This window comes from Mauremys reevesii, linkage group 2 (genome assembly GCF_016161935.1).
Source record: "Mauremys reevesii isolate NIE-2019 linkage group 2, ASM1616193v1, whole genome shotgun sequence".
Taxonomy (NCBI): Eukaryota; Metazoa; Chordata; order Testudines; family Geoemydidae; genus Mauremys; species Mauremys reevesii.
The window spans coordinates 269,668,099-269,680,390 of record NC_052624.1 but is presented as its reverse complement, the minus strand read 5'-3'; the positions used below and the strand labels follow the sequence as shown (position 1 = coordinate 269,680,390).

General features: G+C 38.9%; 1 protein-coding gene across 4 annotated transcripts in view; it reads left to right on the top strand.

Moving 5' to 3' along the window:
• The window catches only part of ASAP1 (ArfGAP with SH3 domain, ankyrin repeat and PH domain 1), a 323,210-nt gene that overhangs the window by 279,264 nt on the left and 31,654 nt on the right, over positions 1-12,292 (top strand). For all 4 annotated transcript variants that reach the window (XM_039523658.1, XM_039523659.1, XM_039523657.1 and 1 more), the window contains one exon: positions 1,276-1,504. In XM_039523658.1, coding sequence (XP_039379592.1) covers positions 1,276-1,504 — 229 coding nt within the window. The remainder of the gene's footprint in view (positions 1-1,275; positions 1,505-12,292) is intronic.

Below are 12,292 nucleotides of genomic sequence, written 5' to 3'. Positions count from 1 at the left end.
GAATTTAATTAAATCAATATAGTTGTCCTTTTTTATGCTGATTTTTTCCCCTCCAAATTGAGATAGGTTAGGTTTTTTTAATTCATAAAAGATTAACTTTGTGTTAAATAAACTTTCTACAAATCCATAATTTGTTTTTACTTGTTGCATCAACAGACCTGTTTGTTTTTCAAGAACTGTGTTGCACAGTTCTGGGAAAAGGAGTGATGAAAGAACCAAATTCAGGGCAAAAGGAAGGATTTCCTAGTGGTTAGAGTGCTAGTCTGGGTCTTGGGAGACCAGGTTTCAATTCTGTGCTCTCCCACAGACTTCCTGTGTGACCTTAGCTAAATCTCTTAATTGCTCTGGGTGCTCTGTTCCCCATCTGTAAAATGGCAATAATAGTACTTTCCAACTCACACAGATATGAGGAGAAATTCACTAAAAATGTTGGAAGTTGCCCCATTATTACTAAAAATGGGGACCTTAGGGATCTTCAAAATAGAAAATGACACATATGTTGGGAAAAGAAAATATAGCATCTTGTAAATGGCTACTTCAGGAAGCATGCCAAACTTGTTTGCCTGAAAAGTTATTCCTTTATTTCTCTATGCATTTATAATTCATTCTAGCATCACATGTAATTTTAAATTAATATCCTGGCCCCATTGGTAGTCTTCCGCCTTGACTTCAATTGGGCCAGGATTTTAAGTGCAATTCAAACTGAAGATTTACTGTTTCCTCCTAAATAATATTTTTTTAAAAGCCAAGCGGGGTGAATAGCATAACTGTATAGCACTACATATATATAGTTTTCAGTGCCAGTAATGTAATTACAACTTGTAAATGTTAATCTGCTAAAGCCACAGCCATTAATTTATGTGAAAGGAGTGGGAGTTTCACGAATGAGGATAGTTTAAGGGGATGAGCTGAAGTTATCTAACCATTAAGCAAGGAAGCCATATTGGTATCTGTTTATATGTATATCAGGAACTAGTTCTGTTGTAATCATACAAATATTTTATCTGTATTTAATCATATACACACACACATACAGATCCTTCCTGTATATATACACAGCAAAGAATCCTGTGGCACCTTATAGACTAACAGAACCAGACTAACACGGCTACCCCTCTGATATATATATACATAGTGGCTTTCACATTTTGTATAGTATTGTAAAAAAGATAACAAAGCTGAGAATTGCAGGACTCCAAAATGTTTATACGATGAATATATTGTCCCTCCTATACTAAATCTGTGCTATAATGTATTTTTTCTCTCTTTTCTTAGCCTAGTCCAATAAAGAAAGAACGTTCTCCAAGACCCCAGAGCTTTTGTCACTCTTCCAGTATTTCCCCCCAAGACAAAATGACTCTGCCAGGATTTAGCACTCCTAGAGACAAACAAAGACTGTCCTACGGAGCCTTTACAAATCAGATTTTTGTCTCTACAAGCACAGATTCTCCAGCTTCTCCAACAGCAGATGCTCCTCCTCTCCCTCCTAGAAATGCTGGCAAAGGTAAGTCTGTTCGCAAAAATGTAATGGAAACCAAAAATGATTGTTTGATGGTTATCGTAACCAACCTGAACACTTTGTGTTCTTTAAAGATTTAGTGTGGTTTTCCTTCATTTTGTATAATGCTTTTTAATCTGAATAAATTCACATACTGAAAGCTTGCATTTTACAGTGCTGAAATGAAAAGTTTACAGTAGATTTTATTTAAGTTGCATCCGACATGAATTGTTAAGAATAACAAATATGTACTACAATTTTGTTTTCTAAAAAGCAGCTAATTCATTCTCTATAAAAATAATTCTGCTTATGTTATGCTTGTTATTTAAACCCATTATTTTAATGGTACATACTAGACATGAACCCAAACCAAAATCTCAAATCTGGTACATCTTGGTAACTAGTGAGTGGTGCTTCAGGTTAAAATGCTGTGCAGCTTCTGGCAGAGAAGACAGCCAGACCATGAGCAGGCTGATGAGGTCCCCACTTATCATATGAGGCTCCCCACATGTGGAGCTGCTAGAATGGCTCTGCTGAGCACTGATGGAGTGGAAAGGAAGGTCCTAAGCCCTCCACCAGGTGTCCAGCAAACCGCATATTCACTGAAAAACTGAGCAAGAGGCTCCAGGTCTTCACTGAGTGAAACAACCACTTGGTTTTGTAGGATTATCTATGAAGAAGAATTACGGGTGTGTGCTGAAGTTGTGTAATCAGCATCATGTGCACTTAATGTAAAGACATGAGATATTTAATGTTGCCTTTTTTGTGATGAAATAATAAATTTTATAATAGTGTTTAAAAGGGAAGAGAGTCTCTTACAACTATATTAGTCCTGAAGATTTTTTCATACCTGATGTATTTTTGCTATAAGAGATATTAATAGTTTGTTAATCCATTTATACCATACGCATAACATTATGGTTTGGAGTGGGCTATTCAACTATGGAATATAATTGCTAGTTTTCTGTAATTCACTTAAATCTAATCTTGAAGCTTTGCTACCATCAAATTTTCTACTTTTTTTCTTTCCTGCAGCTTATACAGAGACAAACTGTTTTTGTTTGTTTGTTTTGATTCTTATTTGTTTTTAAACTAGACTTATGTAAAATGTGCTTAGTGGCTAACAGCATAATGTGAGGCTAAAAGCCTTAAGTGAATTTCCCCCCTTGAATTACAAAGCTGTTACATAACTATTTGCATTTCATTTTCTTGGCTCTTACTTTAGTTTCAATTTTCAAAAGGAATAAAGAAACGATCTCATTAAAATGTACAGTGTGACACTGAACGCAGTAGTATCTGTTTGCTTTATAGAACAGCAGTTGCATGATTCAGATACCATGCTTGAGAAATACTGTTCCAAAGGCAGCATTAGTCATGTATTGGTGATTTTAGTGTTTCCTGGGTTTTTTTTTTAATATAGGAAAGCTGCTAATTGACTGCCTAACTAGCCTTGCCGTTCTGTTACACAGCTTCTGTCTTCATCCATTACTCATGGGCTAATGCTCCCCCTACTGTGGAATTCGGAGGTGGTCCAGTGTTGTTGCTGGAGGTTCCAGGACTAAGCCCCACCCTTCAGCTAAAGCCACCAGATTTTCTGCCTCCGGTGATGGAGCAAGCTGGTAGTTCAGTTTCTCCCAACCATTTTGTTCTAAAGCCTTTATTATTATTATTTTTCATGAAGTTTTGACTTATTATCTCCCTCCTCCCCTCAATGAGATGAATAGCAGCAGAGTGGTTTCAGCCACCTGGATCTGCTACTGCAGCACCTCCTGCTAGACTCCTCTGCAGAGCTGTCCTAAAAACACCAGACTTAAATCTAAGCGGTGTTCCTTACATGAGGCAGCACTTAGAAGATCTACAGAGGGTGAGTTATGACCTGCCAGTTGCCAACCAGCTGACCATTGCATTACTAGGGCACGGGGCTCAGAGTCAGACCAGCAAGACGAGTCCCAACCCTGTCCCGGTGTCTTGCAACTCCAGCACAGAAAAGCCTGATCAGGAGCTTCTGAGCTTTCGGGGAGAGAGTCTAAGGATGCGGAGAAAGCTATCTGGTCAGCTTAGGGGATAAATCTTGTAACAGACCTGAACTGGAGTGGGAAAAATCCTGAAAGGATCCAGAGTCCCTCCCAGATAGTGAAGTGGGTCCTCAGCTCCCTGGGAAAAGAAGCAGGGCTCCTACACAGCTCTCCTTGCTCCCACTGTGAATTGGGATTCTCATGGTACTCAAGGGTAAGTCCTACAAATCCCATAGACTCCCAGAAAGACAGAAGCAAATGTGTCCTTCACAAGGCAGTGATTACTACTAGTAATGAACAAATGGGGAAGAAATATGGGGTTAGCCTCCTCCTCCTTTGTCTTCTCTTCCTGAGGGAGTGTTTGCTGGGGCTTTTGTCATACACAGAGTTTCTTTCACAGTCTTCTTTACCATGCTCACTGCCATTCCACCATGCCCTCTGGACATGCAGAGAAGCCTGTGTTCCTCCTATGCAGTTCTGCCTCAGACTGAAGCCTAATTGGGATTGAGCCTTGCTCTGCCAGGGAAAGAGGTTCAGACTCTGAAAGGCAGGAAAGATTCTTTCTCTCCACCACTCCACAGGCTGGCTCCACATTAAAGCCCTAGGAGCACTTCAAGCAGTCTGTGACCAGAACAGAGGCTCCCCACAAAACTGCACCATCATGGGATTACAGGGAGGTAAATGAAAAATCCCTTCCCATTTTCAAAATAATCCTAGTAGGAGCAACCTAGTACAATACTTACTTGGATGCTAGCCAGCCTGGGTAGCAGGCAGGAGCCTTTTAATCTTCCAGGGACATCTAGCAAGCTACTTCCACAATTGAAGTATATGTACCAATAACCTTCTCTGTTGTGCGATCCTATGTCAGAATGAATAATGTACTACCTTCCTTCTGTAAAGAGCCTGGGGAAAACAACAAAACATACCGTCAACCTACAAGATTTTTTCAGAACAGGATGTCAGTCAGTGGCTTGCAAGGAACTCATTAATATTAATAACATATCTTCACCTTTGGGGGAGGGATAGCTCAGTGGTTTGAGCATGGGCCTGCTAAATCCAGGATTGTGAGTTCAATCCTTGAGGGGGCCATTTAGGGATCTGGGACAAAAAAAAAAAAAAAACTGTCAGGGACAGTACTTGGTCCTGCTAGTGAAGACAGGGGACTGGACTTTATGACCTTTCAAGGTCCCTTCCAGTTCTATGAAATAGGTATATCTCCATATATTATTATGGCCTTCAAACATTATTAGATACAAGCTTTCCTGTTAATGCCTCCTTTGAGGGCCTCATAAGAGCCAAATGAGGGCACCTGATTAAACCAAATGTTAATCTAAAATGTTTATATCAAAGAAATTTTATAAATTTGGGGAGCCTAAGGTGGTGCAACAGTAGCTCCACCAGTCAAAGACATAGTCACATCTTCATAAGGAGACTTCTTTCCAAAAGACCCATAGGCCACAGGAATGATGACAATGCACAGCAATTTCAAACCTCAGCTATAGCCTTTCAGATCACAGGTTCTTCATACATTTAGCAAGGAATGCCCTCTTTGTAGCAAAAAAGTGGCTTATTGTCTTAAAGGTATGACCCTAGCTTAGAGTAAGACATCACAAGTTCTGTCCTGGTCAGATCCTTAATGTGCATTTTGTTGAGTAATGGATTCCATTTTGGTGGCTACAAGGAAGCTGTGTTGCATCCATGAATAGCTTCATCCTAAATGGATATCTTGTGCATGCGAACTTGTTGGTGGGGAGCTATTGGGGGAAACATTAGAGAAATTACTAGCTGAGATTGCAGAGTGGCCTCAGCTCTCATTGTTGAAGCCAGCATAGCAATCAAGTGGCTGCTACCAACACCAAGGGTGTTCAGGAAGTAACTGTTACTCTGGCAGAGGGGAAAATCTGGATCAGAAGTTTCCATAGGAACCTAGATAATTTTTCCTCCAAACCAACTAAGTCCTCAGCATGACAAAGAGTATTTGAGTACAAGATCTCACAAAGTGGATCCAGACTGCAGGCAGTTAACATTAAAAAGGTTGCAGAGCAGTTTTTAAACTAAGAGATGGGGGAAAGCCGTTTGCTGCAGTGGAGCACGTGGATCGGACAGAGACTTTTCTTAGAGGAGAGTCTACTGATAGAGATTCTCTAGGTTCTAGTCAGGAGGAGAGGAGGGAAGAGGATAAAGTATGGGCCAGATCAGATTAGAAACATTCACATAAAAAAGAATCTGACACATCAGAAAAGAGCAGACAAATAAACAGGGACAAGTTTTTAAAGTGCTTGTACACAAATGCTAGAAGTCTAAATAATAAGATGGGTGAACTAGAGTGCCTCGTGTTAAAGGAGGATATTGATATAATAGGTATCACAGAAACCTGGTTGAGTGGGGACAATCAATGAGACACAATCATTCCAGGGTACAAAATATATCAGGACAGAACAGGTCGTATGGGGGGTGAAAGGGGAGTGGCACTATACGTGAAAGAAAATGTAGAATCAAATGAAATAAAAATCTTAAATGAATCCACATGTTCCATAGAATCTCTATGGATAGTAATTCCATGCTCTAATAAGAATATAACAGTAGAGATCTATTATTGACCACCTGACTAGGACAGTGATAGTGATGATGAAATGCTAAGGGAGATTAGAGAGGCTATCAAAATAAAGAACTCGATAATAGTGGAGGATTTCAATTATCCCCATATTGACTGGGTACATGTCACCTCAGGACGAAATGCAGAGACAAAATTTCTTGATACTTTAAATGACTGCTTCTTGGAGCAGCTGGTACGGGAACACACAAGGGGAGAGGCAATTCTCGATTTAGTCCTGAGTGGAGCACAGGATCTGGTCCAAGAGGTAACTATAACAGGACCGCTTGGAAATAGTGACCATAATATAATAACATTTAACATTCTTGTGGTGGGAAGAACACCTCAATGGCCCAACACTGTGGCATTTAATTTCAGAAAGGGAAACTATGCAAAAATGAGGAGGTTAGTTAATCAGAAATTAAAAGGTACAGTTACTGGAGTGAAATCCCTGCAAGCTGCATGGACCCTTTTCAAAGACACCATAATACAGGCCCAACTTAAATGTATAGCTCTGTCAAGGTTTCCTCCCCCACTCTGAACTTTAGCATCCAAAAGGTGGGGACCTGCATGTACCCTTCTAAGCTTAATTCCTAGTTTAGATCTGATAGCGCTGCCACCAACCAGAAGTAGTGTCTGGTACACTCCCTGTCCCCCCAAAACCTTCCCTGGGGAACACAGACCCAAATCCCTTAGATCTTAACACAAGGAGAAATTAACCATTCCTCCCTCCTTCTCCCCCTCCCCCCCTCGACTTTCTCCTCCCTGGGTTGCCTTGAGAGGCTTTACACAGATCCAAACTCCTTGGATCTTAAAACAAAGAGGAATTAACCATCTCCCCTCTATTTCCCCCCGACCAACTCCTGGTGAGTCCAGACCCAACTCCTTGGATCTTAAAATAAAGAAAAATCAATCAGGTTCTTAAAAAGAAAGCTTTTAATTAAAGAAAAAGAAAAGGTAAAAATTATCTCTGTAAAATCAGGATGAAAAATGCTTCCAGGGTATTTAAATTATATAGCCAGAGAAATCCCCCCTAGCCTCAGGTTCAAAGTTACAGCAAACAGAGGTAAAAATCCTTCCAGCAAAAGAAACATGTACAGGTTGAGAAAACAAACAGAAGACTAACACGCCTTCTTGACTAGGTACTTAGAAATTTGAAACATGAGACTGATTCAGAAAGATTTGGAGAGCCTGGATGGACGTCTGGTCCCTCTCATGTCCCGAGAGCGAACAAAACCCAAACAAAGAACACAAACAAAGACTTCCCTCCACCAAGATTTGAAAGTATCTTGTCCCCTTATTGGTCCTCTGGTCAGGTGTCAGCCAGGTTTTTACTGAGCTTCTTAACCCTTTACAGGTAAGAGACATTAACCCTTAACTATCTGTTTATGACAACCTCAAATTAAAAAACACAGTAAAAGAACTAAAAAAGAGCCACCGTGGCTTAACAACCATGTAAAAGAAGCAGTTAGAGATAAAAAGGCATCTTTTAAAAAGTGGATGTCAAATCCTAATGAGGTAAACAAAAAGGAGCATAAAAACTGCCAAATTAAGTGTAAAAATGTAATAAGAAATGCCAAAAAGGCGTTTGAAGAACAGATAGCCAAAAACTCAAAAGGTAATAACAAAATGTTTTTTAAGTACATCAGAAGCAGGAAGCCTGCTAAACAATCAGTGGGGCCCCTGGACGATCAAGATACAAAAGGAGCACTTAAATATGATAAAGTCATTGCAGAGAAACTAAAAAATTCTTTGCTTCAGTCTTCACGGCTGAGGATGTTGGGGAGATTTCCAAACCCGAGCAGTCCTTTGTAGGTGACAAATCTGAGGAATTGTCACAGATTGAAGTGTCACTAGAGGAGGTTTTGGAATTAATTGATAAACTTAACAGTAACAAGTCACTGGGACCAGATGGCATTCACCCAAGAGTTCTGAAAGAACTCAAATGTGAAATTGTGGAACTATTAATTATGGTTTGTAACCTGTCCTTTAAATCAGCTTCTGTACCCATTGACTGGAAGATAGCTAATATAACACCAATAATTTAAAAGGGCTCTAGAGGTGATCCCGGCTCTTACAGACCGGTAAGTCTAACGTCAGTACCAGGCAAAGTAGTTGAAACAATAATAAAGAATAAAATTGTCAGACACACAGAAGAATGCACAAAAGTCAACATGGTTTCTGTAAAGGGAAATCATGTCTTATTAATCTATTAGAGTTCTTTGAAAGGTTCAACAAACATGTGGACAAGGGGGATCCAGTGGACATAGTGTACTTAGACTTCCAGAAAGCCTTTGACAAAGTCCCTCACCAAAGGCTCTTACGTAAATTAAATTGTCATGGGATAAAAGAGAAGGTCCTTTCATGGATTGAGAACTGGTTAAAAGACAGGGAACAAAGGGTAGGAATAAATGGTAAATTTTCAGAATGTAGAAGGGTAACTAGTGGTGTTCCCCAAGGGTCAGTCCTAGGACCAATCTTATTCAACTTATTCATAAAGGACCTGGAGAAAGGGGTAAACAGTGAGGTGGCAAAGTTTGCAGATGATACTAAACTGCTCAAGATAGTTAAGACCAACGCAGACTGTGAATAACTTCAAAAAGATCTCACAAAACTAAGTGATTGGGCAACAAAAGGGCAAATGCAATTTAATTTGGATAAATGTAAAGTAATGCACATTGGAAAAAATAACCCCAACTATACATACAATCTGATGGGGGCTAATTTAGCTACAGCTAATCAGGAGAGAGATCTTGGAGTCATCGTGGATAGTTCTCTGAAGACGTCCATGCAGTGTGCAGCGGCAGTCTAAAAAGCAAACAGGATGTTAGGAATCATTTAAAAAGGGATAGAGAATAAGATAGAGTATATTTTATTGCACTTATATAAATCCATGGTACGCCCACATCTTGAATACTGCGTACAGATGTGGTCTCCTCATCTCAAAGAAGATATATTGGCATTAGAAAAAGTTCAGAAAAGGGCAACTAAAATGATTAGGGATTTGGAACGGGTCCCATATGAGGAGAAATTAAAGACCCTAGGACTTTCCAGCTTGGAAAAGAGGAGACTAAAGGAGGATATGCTAGAGGTATATAAAATCATGAGTGATGTGGAGAAAGTGAATAAGGAAGAGTTATTTACTTGTCCCATAATATAAGAAGAAGGGGCCACCAAATGAAATTAGTGGGCAGCAGGTTTAAAACAAATAAAAGGACGTTCTTCACACAGTGCACAGTCAACCTGTGGAACTCCTTGCCTGAGGAGGTTGTGAAGGCTAGGACTATAACAGGGTTTAAAAGAGAACTAGATAAAGTCATGGAGGTTAAGTCCATTAATGGCTGTTAGCCAGGATGGGTAAGAAATGGTGTCCCTAGCCTCTGTTTGTCAGAGGGTGGAGATGGATGGCAGGAGAGAGATCACTTGATCATTACTTGTTAGGTTCACTCCCTCTGGGGCATCTGGCATTGGCCACTGTCGGTAGACAGGATACTGGGCTGGATGTACCTTTGGTCTGACCCAGTATGGCCATTATTATGTATGTTGCAGTGATGTAAATCTTTGGTGTTGACAGATACATGTTCTTATAAACTGGTCATCACAAGTTTAGGCTTTAAATTAAACAAAGTTTTCTAACTGTCAGAGGAGTGAAGTTCTGAAACACCCTTCCAATATGAGTAGTGGGTAAAAAAAAAATTAGTTATAATCCTGAGCTTGATAAATTTATGGAGGGGGTGGTATGATCTAGCATTAGAGAGCAGGAAATGTCAGACTGATGGTGTAAGAGTGTGAATGAGGTTGAGCGAAGTTAATGTTAAATTTAAACTATTATGTTTCTTTGCTTTCAAAACTGTCAGATCAGTCTAAGCTTGCTAGAGACACCAGCCTTTCTCTCTAGTCATATTATCGTACATGCTAATGGACATATTTACCAGTGGTTATATGAATAGGTTGGGCTGGATCAGAAGGATAGTAGATGAAGTCCAAATACTCTAATATGTAAGACACTGAGAACACACACTAATATAGAAATATCACCTTCAAAGTGGTTACTAATGTACTATAAATTATCCTAAACATTGTTTGTTTTTCATGTTAGTATTTAATGGCTCTAAACAAAATTAGACTCTGCTACCTGTCCCTCAAAGAAGAGAAAGATGTGTTGGTACTGATTTTTAGATTTCATCTCCCCCCCGCCCCCACCTTTAGGAAAAAAACACATCACCTTACCTTTTCAGATCCTCCTTACTCTCTTAATTTGCCATCATTGAGCTTGTCTATTAACTTACCACATTAATATATATGGTTATTTTTATAGAAAAATTATTTTTGCTTTTCATTTTAGACATTACATCCATTTGATTACAGGTGATCTGCAAATATTTTTAGTGTATTTTATGTGCTGAGTGCCCCATATAACAAGAGTAAGAGGAGCATCCAGTCCATAAATGATTTTAAACTTACTTTATTTCCTATTATTTCCATTCCCCCCCAAATCTAATATCATTAGCTCCTTGTCTGCTGTAAGGTTCCAACAGCTACCATGGGACTGTGCTAGAGCATGGAGCCAGTCTGTAAGGAGCAGGTAGGTGTTGGGTTCCATTATTTAGCAAGTGGTATCATTTTCAAAAGTTTCTTAATATTGTTTTGTATCCTTTGGGATATAAATATAATAAATCTTTTCCAAAGCATGTTGTATACTTTAGTCCTTCGTAAGCTGGCTTCATTCTCCAGTGAAGTTCCTTAGTAGCAAGGTTCCATGGTGTTTGCTGAGATGTCACAGTGAACTGGAAACCATCAAATCTGAGCTTTGTGTGTGTTGGAATTATTATTATTTATGTAGGGGATATTACCATGACACTAATTTAACAGCAGATTCCTTTATTAAGTCCAAAGGTTGATCATGTTTATACAATTGCTCTAAACATGCCTAAAAAGCCTGAATAATAAGCAATTTACTACATCCAAATAGTAACAAAACATTTATAAGCATTTGATCAAGATATTTACAGACGGGCTAAACCCAGGAGTATTAGACCCAATTTAGTCAGTCAGGCATTATCAATGACACTTCAGGAGTTCACACTTTTGTACCCTTTTCATAAACCAGTGATGGCATTGCCTGTTACTAACTTAGCTAAAAACCATGTTGGGGCCAGTTTGGGGTCATTGCTGGTTCAGTGTGCACAATTTTTTCTTATTATTAACTATCTATATTATAACTGGGGTTTCTTCTTCCATTTATCTTTCAGTTACCTTTCAGGCCTAGCTTTTCCAGTTAAGCCATATTCTTTCAAGGCCTTCTCACAACTGCTAGCAAACCCAGCATTGTACACAAACTATGAAGCATTTTTTCATTTAACTAAGCTAATTCAACCCTGTTCTAGCCTACAGTGTGGGGGAAGGAAGGCAAGTTAAAAATCATTTATGTACTGAATGCCCCCTCTTACCGATGGTTTTTAGTGCATTTGGTGTCTAAAAGTTAACTTGGTTTATTTTTTAAAACTGTGTGCATGTATATGGGTTTATAAATTACAGTACGTCAATTTGTGTGTGTGTATAGCTAATGTATTTGCAAGTTACTTTTATATTTCTACATATATTAGTTAATGTAAGTCTGGGTCTTTCGATTGGGTAACTTTTCAGCTGGAGTTTTAAAAGTTGCTGAAGTTGATGTGTTTGTTCCCCACATTTCATTGAGGAAAAAGGGTATGTTAGGCCTTGTCTATGTGATAAAGTTGCACCAGTTGAAGTTAAATAGGTATACCTATTTATGTTAAACTGGTACAAACCCTTGCATGGACATTCTTATTTTGTTAAAAGGTTGGCTTATTTTGGTTTAGCTAAAACTATTACTTACTTAATTTAAACTAACCCAAAATAAGCCTGGTTTAAACTGAAATAAATGTGTCTACTTCAAATAAATTGGTTTAAAAATCACGTCTTTAGTTAAACTGGCTCAACTTTCTCACGTAAAAACAAGTCCTCAGTAATACTTAGTGAGAAAGTCAGTTGAAGTCCAATTTCCATAATTCTGACAAGCTTCAGTTGTCAGGTAGGTCTGCTGGTTTGTATGTTATTTTTGTAATGACAGCCAAGGAGTAGCATGGCTTAACACATTAGTTTCACTGATCTTAATTAAATCTCTGCAAATGTTTAGTGACAAACCCAATATTCAGGCTAATG